At 52.9% G+C, this 13,622-nt stretch overlaps 6 protein-coding genes across 6 annotated transcripts; 2 read left to right on the plus strand and 4 right to left on the minus strand.

Moving 5' to 3' along the window:
- Positions 1-1,218: 1,218 nt before the first annotated feature.
- On the minus strand, positions 1,219-1,731 carry CKS1 (Cyclin-dependent kinases regulatory subunit (Cell division control protein cks1); the record flags this gene model as incomplete). The annotated part of the gene is made up of 4 exons (XM_049388681.1): positions 1,219-1,252; positions 1,304-1,362; positions 1,414-1,558; positions 1,616-1,731. 4 exons carry the CDS (start codon positions 1,729-1,731, stop codon positions 1,219-1,221), a joined length of 354 nt encoding a protein of 117 aa, XP_049243580.1.
- A 3,124-nt stretch (positions 1,732-4,855) lies between these two features.
- Positions 4,856-5,557, minus strand: J4E84_006091 (uncharacterized protein; the record flags this gene model as incomplete). Its single annotated transcript, XM_049388682.1, has 2 exons — positions 4,856-5,416; positions 5,504-5,557. 2 exons carry the CDS (start codon positions 5,555-5,557, stop codon positions 4,856-4,858), a joined length of 615 nt encoding a protein of 204 aa, XP_049243581.1.
- A 1,847-nt stretch (positions 5,558-7,404) lies between these two features.
- On the plus strand, positions 7,405-8,112 carry J4E84_006092 (uncharacterized protein; the record flags this gene model as incomplete). The annotated part of the gene is made up of 2 exons (XM_049388683.1): positions 7,405-7,728; positions 7,900-8,112. 2 exons carry the CDS (start codon positions 7,405-7,407, stop codon positions 8,110-8,112), a joined length of 537 nt encoding a protein of 178 aa, XP_049243582.1.
- Positions 8,113-8,547: 435 nt separating this feature from the next.
- Positions 8,548-9,853, minus strand: RFC2 (Subunit of heteropentameric Replication factor C (RF-C); the record flags this gene model as incomplete). Its single annotated transcript, XM_049388684.1, has 2 exons — positions 8,548-9,682; positions 9,738-9,853. The coding sequence occupies 2 exons, from the start codon at positions 9,851-9,853 to the stop codon at positions 8,548-8,550; spliced, it is 1,251 nt and encodes a 416-aa protein (XP_049243583.1).
- Positions 9,854-10,382: 529 nt separating this feature from the next.
- NPL4 (nuclear protein localization protein 4) lies at positions 10,383-12,483 on the minus strand (the record flags this gene model as incomplete). The annotated part of the gene is made up of 4 exons (XM_049388685.1): positions 10,383-10,667; positions 10,716-12,180; positions 12,227-12,423; positions 12,472-12,483. The coding sequence occupies 4 exons, from the start codon at positions 12,481-12,483 to the stop codon at positions 10,383-10,385; spliced, it is 1,959 nt and encodes a 652-aa protein (XP_049243584.1).
- Positions 12,484-12,912: 429 nt separating this feature from the next.
- J4E84_006095 (uncharacterized protein) lies at positions 12,913-13,610 on the plus strand (the record flags this gene model as incomplete). The annotated part of the gene is made up of 2 exons (XM_049388686.1): positions 12,913-13,308; positions 13,380-13,610. The coding sequence occupies 2 exons, from the start codon at positions 12,913-12,915 to the stop codon at positions 13,608-13,610; spliced, it is 627 nt and encodes a 208-aa protein (XP_049243585.1).
- Between the last annotated feature and the right edge of the window lie 12 nt (positions 13,611-13,622).

Here is a 13,622-nt window from a genome sequence, read left to right on the forward strand (position 1 = left end):
TCTCAGGGAAAGTCGGGCCGCTTTTCTCCGGAGTGTGAATCATCCACTCCGTCGTCACGACTACATATTGCGCCCTCTGAAGAGTCAGTCTAACCTTTTTTCGCGCAGTTCCACTGGATGTATGCGAGAGTCCTTGACTCGGTAGTCCAAAAACCTGCCTCTTAGCCGTTGGAGTTCTTACGTCGTGTCTGCTTGAGCATATAAAAGGAGCCAGGTATACCTTGACAATGCCCAGGTAACAAAGTGCCAACACATCGTAGACGAAGCCTAAGCCCACAACATCAATCTTTAGCCACCGCTGCAGGAATACGTGTAGGATGACGAACCCTCAATTTGTCGTGAATCTACAGTCAGCATCTCCTTGCCACTAGCTTACTCTTGAGACCGGCAATCTATCGTAACCTTGGATTCGGGCTGATTGATCTTCAAGATCTACTCATAGGTTGAACTTCCTCAGATTCTAGATTGATATTGCGGTAAAACCCAGGTTCTAAATGGCCGCAATGGACACTATCTAGCACGGAGCGACAACGAGCATTTTGCTCCCGCGTCCGAAGAAAGCACCGGGGCCTATGGAGGCGTTGCCATGGTGCTTGATGTTGGCCTGTTCGCATATGTTCGCTGTTGGGGTTGACTCAAGATTCTCTTCCCCATCATGTAAACACAAGCAACTAGGTCAAGAAAAACTTACGCAGGGACCGAGATTGACATGTGGGTATACCAGAAAGCGAGGAGGGTGTGGAACACGCTAGATTCGGTCCGTATGAGTATGCATACGTCAAGTTGCGCTCTTCGTGGCACTCTGGTGCAAAATGGTCATTTCAACAAGTATCAAATTTGGACCAGGTGAAGGAGCTATGGATCTATCATAAATCCGCATAGCAATTAACAACCATATACCTAATCCATATTCTCTTGCCCAATGTCCAGTACTCCTTGCACCTCCTGCCTCGGCCATATGTACAATTGTGGGCTTCGGGTACCCTATCATAATGGATATAGAGACGCGCTTTCGACCCGGTCGTAAACCTACAACCCCAGCGCATCGATCATACCACCGTAATCATATCGTCGTTATGTTTAGCGCGCCTCGCTGGAAATGGATAAAGAAGGTATCGCGAATAGGCCGTCTCGTGTGCCGTGGTGGTGTGCGCAGCTGTTGCGCGTGTTCGGTCGATGTGAAGTAGACCTCTGGCTGCGCCGCGGTTCGATGTTGGATCAGTGCATGGGAGGCTGGTAGTTGATCGGTCGCCTGTTGGAGAATTAGCTGGCAGCGCGCGGCGTATGCTCTCACACAACGTACTTGAAAAGCAGAATGTGAGGTTCTGGCTCATGGACCTCGTAGTGCTCCCATCCCAAACTCTGTTCCCAAGTCAGCATATAAATTGCAGCCTGTATCAAAACCACGCGTACCTGTGTGATGCCCAGTGCCCGCCATTCCTCCTCCCATAGCAGCTTCAGTGTGCCTCGCGCGCCGTCGAAGTAGTCTTTTGGGATAGCCTTCAGCATTTGCTTAGGCAGCTGCACATGGCGGTATTCGTATGCGTCGTCCGAGTATCTGTGTTCGCGGTCAATAAAGAAAACGCGCTGACCGCCTCTTGTGTTGACAACCCACCTCGCCGAGTAATGGATCGCGTCGACAAATTCATCCAGCTTTTCCTTCTCGTGGTCCGAGAGCGGGCGCGGCTTCTTGTTTCGGCGCGTAAAGTCGATATCCAATTCGCCCGACATGGTGCGCGTAGGGTGGTGTGAGGAGCTCGTGTGCTCCGAGGTCGTCAGTGGGGTGTCGGCGGGTGGTAGAAGCGAGCGGGGCGGGCAGCTGCTTTGGGGGGAAGTCGCAGTCGTGGATGGGAGAAGGAGCGCTTAGATGCAGGATTTCGTGTTCAGGCGCGTCGGGCGTGTGATTATCGAGCGAGAGAAAGAATAGTTCAAGTAAATGAACCCAAACAGCTCTTGTTTACCCAGTCGTGAAATTTGGTCGATTATCCAAGCTTCTACGCTAACTCGGCTGCAGCCTAGCGTAACCGTCTTACCACGTTCTTACCGCTGGGCAACGTCTTTCACCCCTGCATCTGCATCTCCGCTGATCGACGTGCAGTCGAGTTTCGATGCAGACCACTCTAATGCGAGCTTACGTACGCTTTCTGTCTACGGTCACCGTTGTCTCTGTTCTTCTTCATCCTCAGACATCTCCGGACATCAAGACCGCCTCACTATTTCACCACAGCAACCAGCCACACCTCATTCAAGGAAAACTCTAAACACCATGGAACCTACATCAAGATGAAAACTTGCAAATTAGGCGACCCAATATCAGTGTAGGCTCCAGACCCATTCAGCTCTCTCCTTATTTGAGGTCGCCACAAATCTTATCTTGTACTAATTCCATGCGAATCGTTAATGAAGCCGCATACATGCCTGGAGGACCCATGTCTTTCGTCTTGCAGTCCTTTCTTGAATTGCATACTGTTCACTACCCAAAACTTCAAACAGACGCCCCAAGAACAGGCAAATGCATGTAGCATACGCTTACGCTTACTCGTACTTGACAATTGCTGCTCGATGGGCGCATCACCGGTTATCAATTCCAACGGTCTCGCCGCTATCGATATCACTTCGGGCAATCTGGCAATGGTTTCTCCCTGTTACCTCTACGCACCCTATTCTCCCGCTCAAATAGTTTCTCCAGCATCTCGCGCTCCGTACAGCCTTGCCAGGGTGTCTTCGTATCCAAGTTCGGCCGCCCAAACACACCCACCAACTGTACACTGGCTTCTTCGTTGGACCACTTCCTAATGGAGGCCGTGTGCAGTCGCTTCAACCCCACATTCCACGCTCTTTCGTTGAGTTTACTGCGGTATAACACATCCTCCAAGACCGCGTCTTCTTCCTCCATCTGCTTCGTTTCCTGTCTGGCGCGTTTCAGGTACCGTGTCAAGAGGGTGATTGGGACTGCAAGACCGATGATACCAGCGAGGACAACCACGGAGATGGCGCCAATAGGACGTGTGTGTTCTGGGGTTGCATCCCTATACGTGGCAGGGGGTATGAATTGAGCCAACGACGAAGGTTGCATATGATGAGAGTGCGTTGTTGAGGTGAGGTGCGTAGTCATTGGTGTGTCGACAATCAGCGAGTTCGCGTGGCCACTCTCTCGGGAACCAACGTCCGCATTGAGAACCTCCGAGGCCTTGCCGTAGAAGCTTTCCGGCATATCAGGGTACGGATGCGTGTCGACATCAATATGGTCTCCTCCAATGTTCGCCATGATACACATTGTCAGAATCCGTCGATGTCGAGAGTGTCTGAAATCCCAAGGTTTCATAGATCGAAGGTACTGTGTTTGCTTGCTGGTCTATGGAGCTCAGCGTATGATTTGTACGATCCGGACTCGGGTAAAGGGGGAAACACAGAACTAGACACCAGTCTTCGCCGTCACACAACGCCTATAATGTCACTGGCTATAGGTAGGATATGACAACAGTGCTACCAGCAGACAGGATTTACTTGTGTTCACACCAATCCTACAGTCCAGCCTGAGCTACCATGGAGTTGACAGGACGCGTACCAGCTGTCATGGCTACCCTTGCGGACATAAGTCCTACTGTGTGCTTCTGGCCTAAGATGACGAGCCACGTCAGCATGCAAGCGGCTTTATACCACAGTCGTGCGATGAATACAGGCGCAGCTAGGAAGGTACTTTGGATCAGTCGCACGATATCTCCACGTGCCAACGTTCCTTCAACTATGCCAGTATCTTCCAGATGCTGACATGAGATAGTGAGAGAACACATTACTCGAAACCTTCTTCATTACAATTACCTCTAGATGCTTCCACCAAATCTTTGTCCACTCTCTCATTCCGTCCGATACTCCCTACACACGATCCCATCCTTATCCGTCCGTTCAATGACCCTAGATCTCTTCGGTACAGCGCCGTTATCCACCTTCCCATCCCTCCACTCCCACCTCAACTGTTTCTTCGGCCTAACCACCACCGCCTGTGTCATTTCCGACTTCTTCTCCCCCAAATCCCCATGAACCACATTGATGCCTTCGTCCGTAACTCCGCGCTCCAACCACTCGCTCGCTCTATCATCACTTGCACTCGTCTTTATCTCGGGGAGTAATTCGATTGACGGTGATGGCGGTACGGACGAGTAGCGTTGCTGTAGGTCTTCGTAGTGCTCCTGTTGTATCTGTTGCCGCGACAGGCGATGCGATAGGCGGGACTCTCGACCGGATTCGAGATCGAGTAGAGTGGGCTCATGGACTGGTTGTTGACTGGCCTTTTTCTTGTGTCGGTTGATGAGGCGGATGACGAGGCAAGCCAGCATCAGGATGAGAATCGTAGATGTCAAAACGATGAGGGCAAGAAAGAGATCCGTCAGAAAGCTCGTATCGGCCATGTTGAACGTGCCCATAGGGAAAATGTCGATTTGCACCAACGCCTGCAAAAGGACAGAATGTAGAGAGTTGCAGATGTTGTGGCGCCTGCTGCGAGAGGTATACCGCAGTACTTAAGCCTGTCAGGTGCAGCATGGTACGTAGCCACTAATCTGCGTGGTACTAAGAGAGCTCTTTATCAGACAGCCGGACCAGTAAAAGGATTCTGTATCCATGCATGAGCTCAACTGTACGAGGGTCCGGCTAATCTGCTTCGTGGTCGTGTGGTGTTGTGCAAAGTGGTACATACTATGGGAGAGAGAACTTGCACGACGCTTCATCGACTCGAGGGACAACATAGCCTGTTTGAAGGGCGAGGCCTTGCCATGACACGCACAAGACAACGCTCAGATCAGATCAGGAATGATAGCTCTTTGGTCGACCTAACGGGGATGTACAAACCTGCAACTTAAGCCGTCTGGTCCAACGCGCCAGTGTAGTCATATACAAGCCTAACCCTAACAACCTCATCACCTCCGACCTTCCTAACCACAAACTTCCTCGTCAGTTTCCTCTCACCCCCAATATCCGCGAAGCCCCAAATCTGCCATGCAGTCCATTTATTCGCCTCGTTTTCCACAAAGCTCTCAACAACATCTCCTTCTTCTGTCTCCTTCAACCAGCCTTCCGACACAAACTTTGCATCTTCCTCGCTCACGCCCGCAGCCTTTCCTTCTTCGACTGCCTTGGCTAGGGCGATGTAGCGCGACCGTCCCTTGACGGTGCCGAAGAGCCGGTCGACATGCTCGCGGTAGTGCCAGTCTAGAATGCGGGTCTCAGTAGACCCCTTGATGCCGCCGGTTATGAGTTGGTCGATTTTGATTTCTGTCGTTGGCGTGTTGTCTTCGCCGTCTATGGTGGTTTGGTACAGGTGCTGGGTTACGGTCGCTGCGCCGAGGGCTTTGCGCGTCAGCCAGCCCATGCCCTGCAGGGCGAGGACGGCGTCGAACGCATCCGAGAGGGACTTGTTCTAGGATTTGTTAGAGCGATGTTGCGATGCACGAAATGAGGAAGGTATGCAAAGAACACCATGACGTGAAAGCTGCTTAGAACTTACCATGACCCATTTCCCCTCGAGCTTTTTGATATCGGCACTTGCTGGAGCTGCCATTTTGCCTAGTATGTTTGTTGGTAGAACTGTAGTTTGGTACGATGCGACTTCGTCGTGAGAAGACGGGAGCTTCGACAGCTATCGCGGGGCTATAGTGATTGGTAGCGGTGGGTACCGTCCTAGTTGGGGCGACCATGTGCAGTGCATCTTATATGCCGGTCGCCCAAGCACCAAGCCTATCCAGAGACGCCGTGTGGATTAGCACCTGCCTTAGTCGACAATCGCACACTGTCACGTTCGTACCTGAGCGAACATCATGCGTGGCGTCGTGGGAAGGGATGCCGAGGTTCGTCTGCTTTGGGATAGCACCTCCGCGGGGAACCCTGGTCTTCCATCTCATTTGCGCTCGCATCAACTCTCTCGATTCTCCGGAGTCCGCAACCACCGACAGCACACCTCCAGCTTGGGACGGGTCGCATGTGAACACTGCTCGGGAGAAGGCTTCCTGGACGCGTAACTTACCGTCCACGGGTGGATGGGGCCAGTCAGAAGAGCATAATACTGAACGCAAAGCGCTGACACGCGATGAGGTGATTTTTAGCTGCATCTCCTCATCATCTCCGATTCCATACTTGTCCTCCTGTGCGCCTTTCGTCGGTCAGTCTCTATGTCCGCCTCCATCGTGGAATCGAGCTTGATGCAGCCCAAACGAGGAGCAAACAAAAGACACGACCAAGAGGCCGACAGATGGCTTCAAAGTGACACGATGTTGCCGCCGGCAAATGGCTCAAAAACCGCCGAGTCTCTTGTAAACCTTCCATCACGCGCATGTGCGCCAACACTTGGACTTCACTCACTGGAGAAACTTCTGCCACTCCGCAAGAACTATTCTAAGAACAGTTCCCACGCCGTACCTTACCCTCATGAGTACTGATCAGGCGCCGCACGTTTCGGTTCGTGAAATGTTCCGAAACAACGAGCATGTTTCAATGGCCGCCGACATGGTGAGGCTTAGCGCGCAAGCAACGTCGAACTTGCAACAACCGACGGCACAGGGGGGCGAGTATCATTAGAGAGTTCGCATCTGAGGTAAGGCTGCGACACGGAACGTATGTTGCTGGGGTTGGTCGATGCCTCAGATGTCATGTCCAAACTACCCAGCCGCTCGGTAATTTTCCCCTCAGCTTCAAATCTGGTTCGCGGGTTGCTTTTGTTTACCAGGCATCTCAACACCTGCTTTGATTATCTCTCTTTCGAGCGCGCTGGGACTCGCATCTCGCATCTTCTTCTTTTTCGTACCCGCGTCTTCGTCAGAAGGTCACTTAATTTTCTTGTGGCACAGTCGCACAGAGTCTCATCAAACATCTCATCACTTGGTCACTCATTGGACGTACACACGGCTTCGCGCAGCACCATCATCGTATTGCCCCATTTCAGACGGTTACAAGCGCAGTGAAAGACAATTTTGCACGTTCCAATCGGTCTTGCGATCTTGAATTTTCGCCAGCAAAGCGCCATACAATCGTTCCTACTTCTACGGCGGCTCAGGAAGCCCGGGTACATAACGACTTGACTGAACGGTTCCCAACGATACTTTCTTTTTCTCAACGTCCCAAACGGTCAAACTGAACAGAGGGACCGAGCACTCTTTCCCCGCCCGATTCGACGTCATATCGCGCAAAAAGCTCGCAGTCGTGCATCGCAGTGACTCCACTGCACGCGTTTGTTTGTCAACAACAACCTACTATATTCACGACACTCGCTCTCACTGAAAACCCACGCTCGTTCATTATCCTTCCAAACAAGAATCAATCACCCCACATTCTTTTACCCGCCACGCGAACACCACGCCAACCCATCTGAACACCCATATCAGTCACCCCCAAACCGCACACCTCTTTACGACAATGAAGTCCATCTCCATCCTCATGGCCTTCGCCTCCACCGGTGCCTTCGCATCAGCAATCCATTTCCCCAACCTCCAAGACCGCGCCATCGATCCCGCAACCATGAACCCAACACTCCTCTCGGTCTTATCAGTGCTTAAAACAGCTATGCCCACGGGCCCCAACGCCCCCATGCCAACAGGCGATATGGAGCCGAGTTGGTACCAGAAATTACCCGGAGATGTCAAGAGTCTGTTGCCGGAGCTGTATCCCGCTGCTGCGGTTGCGACGTCAGAAGCGGGCGCGGGTGTTATGAGTCAGGCGCAGAGTACGGACACGGTGGTGGTGAGTGCTTCCTCTTCTGCCTCATCATCTTTGTCATCACCATCCGTGTCTTCCTCTGTAAGCGCATCTGCGTCTGTGTCTATATCGGCGTCGTCGTCTTCCAACGCCAGCGATACTTCTCTCACGACGTCGATGTCAACATCACAGACCACACTTACTAAAACATCGCAGTCGGCGTCAACAATCACCGATGTAGTGTCGCCTTCGTCATCTGAAATGTCCTCAGAAAGCGCCTCATCCACAGCGTCTTCTGCAACTCCAGCCAGCGCTTCAGCTACACCATCGAACTCACCGTCTACTGGCAACAGATTCGCGGTCAGGACGGAGACACTGGCCGCAATCGCCATGTTCAGTGTCGGAGCTGGATTTTGCATCTTCGCTTAGCCTGTCACGACTACGCTACCGAACGTCGATGAGTCTACGCTGCGATCGGTCCGCATTCTTTGTTTATCTTTTCACGGGCATCTTTGGGAGTTGTATGTGTAGGAAAAAAGCGGAGTATTTTTGGCTGTTGGGTGATCTGGGCCCGACCGCATGACGAGATGATGGCTTCCATGCGCTGAGCGCTATACGACGGGCTTTGAGCGGGAGTACAACGTGTACTTTCGCATGTTTATTCTTTGTATATCCTTTTTGAGATATCCCCACACGATACGATACGAATGTAATGTAGCTTTCTGTTTGATCATGTAAATGAAGACGCTACTATGAGTGTTACTATTCCATCAAATACACTGCTGAAATCAAATACGTCTCTTCATGTTCCGCACGCAGTATGCTTTACGAAGACACAAACCCCATGACAGCGCCGCTACTCCCTCAGAGACAAAGCACCCCCGCAACCCTAACTCCCAAATCCAACACAGCAAGATGTTCATCCCCACCATCCACAAGCCTCTTATCCGTCTCACTAAACACACCCGCAAGCCGAACCTTCTTGACATCCTCAACCCTCTCATCGTACATAATCTGTTCGTACAACTGGCCCACAGTCTGCGACGCGCTCCACCCCTCTGCAATCATATTCTCCACCACCTTGGCAATCTCGTTGTAGCGTATCGACTTCGTAGCCGATGACTTGGGGAAGAGCGAGTCGCTGAAGGAAGATAGCGTAGCAGGGGGTAGCACACCCGCGATCTCGGCGATGATGGGGAGGGAAACAGCGGGTGTCTGAGTCGGCGCGGCTGCAGAATCGATATCCATCTCGTCGTCCTCAGCAACAACCTTCTTCTTCTTTTTGCCCCCAGCACCCTGAGCCTGGACGACAGCCCCAACAAGCCTAGCCGCGGATTGCAAGAACGTGATCGCCTTTCTCAGATCGCCATCTGCAACCCGGACCAACTCCTCCGCAACCCCTTCTTCCAACTGCACGTTCTCCAACCTCGCGATATCGCCAACGCGCTTAACCGCATTTCCCTGATCCAGACTCTTGAACCTGAACTTCGAACACCTCGACGCGAGCGGATCGATAATCCTCGTGACGTAATTACACACGAGACAGAACCTCGTCATGCGACTGTACGTTTCCATGGTCCTACGCAGCGCACTCTGCGCATCCTGCGTCATGCTATCCGCCTCATCCAGCACAATGATTTTGAACGGCGGACACGGGTATTTATCTCTGTACCGCACGGTCTTTGTCTCGCCGCTGCTCGCGTCTTCCGTCATGACGTTGTAGGTGGGCGCTACGCTGAGTTGCTGGCGCGCAAAGTCCTTGACTTTTTGACGCACGATGCTGATGCCGCGTTCGTCTGAGGCGTTCAGTTCGAGGACGCGCGACTTCATGAGTTCGGGGCCGTAGAGTTCTTTGGCGAGGGCGAGGATCGTGGAGGTTTTTCCTGTGCCTGGGGGGCCGTAGAAGAGCATGTGGGGGAGGTTGGAGGATTGCATGGTGCGGGACAGGATTTGGATTGTGTTGTCTTGGGCTGTTACTTCGGAGAGGGTTTTGGGGCGGCTGTGATGCTGTTAGTGAGGGTGCGGAATGGCGTGCTTGGGTGTTGCGTTCGTACTATTTCTCAACCCATGGCTGCATGCGATTGGGCTCTTGCTTTGTGGTAGGCGCTTTTGATGAGCTCGCCTTTGCAGCGGCTTGTTGCCTCGCTTTTACGTTGAAGAAATCGGCCATTGTGGTGGTTGTGTGGAGATTGAGGAGTTGGGGTTGGGGTTTGAGCTGGACTGCTAAAGTGCGACGCGTCGACGCGAGACCGCGAACTCACGTTTCTGCACAGACCACGTCTTCTTTCTCGAAACTCATCATCATCGCGGCATACAAAATAGTTCGCCATTCCTCAATCATGCTGAAAGATTCAGATACCGTATAAAGTTTCCACAACACACGTCTATATTAACAATCCAGATAGGTTGAGCGATTTACATAGAGCAATCGGTGATTTCGGACATGTCTCACGTCAGAAGATGTCAACAACACAGTTCAACGGATATATTGCACATCTTGGTTCTTCTCGACCGATCACCAGATGTTAGAAATCTGCGACGACGCCAGACAATGCATGCACCTCCGCTCATACCAAGCTCCTCAACTCCACCAGTATGCCCACCACAGCCAGACTTCATGCGCGTTTCCATTGTCGCTCGGATTACAGACCTATGGTGTCAGAGGTCGCGCCCCAGGAGTGTGACTAGCCTAGACTAATCTACTTCCCAAGCTTAACCCCCTTTACCCTCTTAGCCAACTGTACTGAATCGGAATCTGAGCCATAGGAGGACTGTCGCATCGTACCGCGGGTGTGGTCTAAGGCTGCAGCCCCCCTACTGGCCGACTTGGATTGGGGCGAAGATTGATAGGAACGTTTCGGGGGGCGCTCACCACTTTCTTTGAGAATGGTCAGAAGGGTTGCCCAGCCTCCGGTATGTTGGAGCGCTGAGCCTTCTGAGGTGTCGTGCGTTGATGCTACCTTGAAGAGCAATGACTCTTCGTCCTAGTCGTACAGTTAGCAAAATATCCATGCAGTTTTGCAGTGACGCACCTTTGACAGAATGCCGAGGTTATGAATAAAGCATAGCATGTGGAAATTCGAAATGGCATTGAGGCCGCTGGTCGTGTTGAGCGCCAGCCCGTTGGCTCTGGCGTTGAGAGCTTTGCCAAGATGTGAGATCTCTGGCATCTCGCCCATAGCCTCGCGGTTCTCGATCGGGAACTTGCCACCAGTGAAGAGAGGATTTGGCTGAGTAGGGAATCCGTGTGTTAGTGTGAGAAGCAGATATTCCACGGGGAAGTCGGGTTTGGCAATCTCTTGTACGTTCGCACCGTGCTCGTTAATCCTCCGGTAGAAAACCTCGGGGATGTATCGCGCGCGGTTCAAAGCTTCGTTGTCTTCCTCCGATTGGACGAGCATCACCGATGGCTCAGCTGAGGGCTCGATGATGTCGGCACGAACCATCTCAACGGCGTCGTTCGAAACCTGGTATGAGGAGATCCCAATTTGACCTTGGTCATCACCGCTGATTACACACGTAACAAAGTTGGAGCCGTGTCGTCCAGTGTCGCTCCATTTGGAAGGCCGGGGGTATCTTGCTTGGTACCGTGCTGCGAAGCAGATTTCTAGGGAGGAAAGGTAGTATGAGTCCATGTGTCGCTTGCAGATGACAGAGCCGTCGCCCTTGTCTGCGTCGAGGAGATCGGTAAAGATCACCCCCACGCGTTGCAGCCCACACTGTGCAGCGATCTCGTCAATCTCCTTCTCGTTTTCCCATTCGCCTAGCGAGATGCCGTCCGCCTCGTTGACTTGCGGTGGCTCGTAGATGGTCTCGACAACAGCCTTTGTCCCCAGCGGCACCTCAGTATACTCCTCATACCTGCCGTACAAGAAGCCCAGTCGCTGACAGCCCGTTTGTCTCCAGAAGTTGATCACATCGTCCACCACCTGTATCGAGGCGAACTCGACGTGATCTACCATGCGGTACTCTTGTGGCTTCAGCGAGATGGCGCTAGGCATGCACTTGGTGCAGATACCCTCTGGGAACGGCTTGTGTCCCGATGGACAGTCGGGGCGTACGCGGTAGTAGGGTTCGGTCAGCGGTGGCATGTACGAGCTACCGAGCTCCGGCCTGTTCTTCGCCGAGTTGACTTTGCGGAGGTATGAATGGAAGGAGAGGTGCTTGATCTTCTTCTCGGCGAGGTATGCGGGCGAGTAGGGTTCGAGGGGCATACAGTAGTCGCACATGCCCTTGGGCCCGTGGGAACACATGCGGGCGTCGCGTTTCCTGGGGATTTTGCCATCCTGTCTATCCAGCCTGTCGTCGAGCGGGGACTGCCTGACAACCTCCCATGGGTTCTTTATAGTTTGCAAAGCATCGCCGATGGGGACGGAGCCCATGTTCATCTCTTCGACGGGTTTGCCATTCAGTCGTGCGCCGCCGGTCGAAGGTGCAGCATGGCCGTTCGGTGCCGCAGACTGCTCCTCAAAGGACAGGAAGAGTTGCGCGCCGTTTCTACGGTATCATTAGCTGTGAAGACGAGCTTGGGTAAGCTACATACGATAGTCCCACTTGCTTGAAGTTTACGCCCTCAAGGCCAGCAAGCTTCCTCGCGTCGCCTCCCTGCGGCTTGTTGCTAACACTGATGCTCTGGATGTCGACATTCTTGGGCAGCTTCTCGGCAACCTGGGGCAGAATCGACGAAAAGGTGTCCTCGGGCTGTACCGTCAACCGGAACTGGCCGTCTTTGCTAACAAACTGGTGCGAATGAGTAAGATATCACCTGCATTGGGCATAAAGACATACCCTCAATATCATGATCGGAACGCTATGAATTTCGTGGTGGAGTGGATAAAGGTGATGCAGGTGGTAGGCTGTAGGGAGGAGGTTTGGGAGGGAAGCGCGACCGGAAGAAATAAGTAGACAAAGGCGAGGTGCAGTGGTGAACCTTGGTTGGTGTTGGTGATTGATTCGAGAAGGCGCCTGTAGCGGAGCGGACATGGATGACGCAGACGCGCTAGAAGGACGCTAGTCGAGCGCGGAACTGGACAGATATTCGCATGTATCGATAAGTGAGACAACAGCGACTCGCCCTCCCTCTTGGTCTTCACCTACCCCATATCTCACTACTGAGAACACCGTCGCTCCTTCATATTCTAGCGTCAGCGCCTGCATCGCACCGCGAGCTTGTCATACCTCTTCACATCCCGCGCAAACAAACCACACACAACCCACACAACATTCACCATGTGGCCCTTCGACATGGTCGACTGGGTAATGCTCACCGTGCCCATCGCTTACATCGGTATCCTCGCCGGATCGTTTACAGTCTTCACCAACCTCTACCGCAAGCGTCAAGCCGCCAACGCCGCATCCCTCGAACCCTGGTTCCCCACACATCTCCAACGCAATGTCTACCTCTCGTTGCTACACATGGACGAACCCAAGGTGCCGGACAGCGTACTCAAGGCTGCGCTATTGCGTCGCGCAACAGAGGACATACATAGGATTGTGCAGATAAGAAACGCCAAGCAGGCGCTGCAGGCATTGCTGCAGAGGGGTAGCGTGGGCGATGATCTGTGGCAGCGATTCCAGCGGGCAGAGAAGGAGATCGAGGAGGAACTCAGGGATGTCGTCAATGAGGTGAGTCTTGAGAGTCTAGATTGAAGTCGGGTGGCTTCGCAATTCTTTGCGCATGACTAACATCGGGACAGGCCAATGCCTTCGCACCGAACTGGGGCCAGACCATCTTCCAATCCGCTTCAGAAATGGCACAGAACAACCACATTCGCGAGCGTCTCGGTGAGATCACAGCCAAGGCACCAGCGGAAAAGGAGTGGTGGGAGAACCGCAGGGCTGGCATCCAGTCCGAGTTCATGAAGGAGTTGGACGAGGAGAAGGCCAAGAGCGACGATGGTGTAATAGTGGAGAAGGCCAAGGCATGAGGAGTGTAAAGT

This window comes from Alternaria hordeiaustralica (genome assembly GCF_023758085.1).
Source record: "Alternaria hordeiaustralica strain BMP 2776 chromosome Unknown scaffold_11, whole genome shotgun sequence".
NCBI lineage: Eukaryota > Fungi > Ascomycota > Dothideomycetes > Pleosporales > Pleosporaceae > Alternaria > Alternaria hordeiaustralica.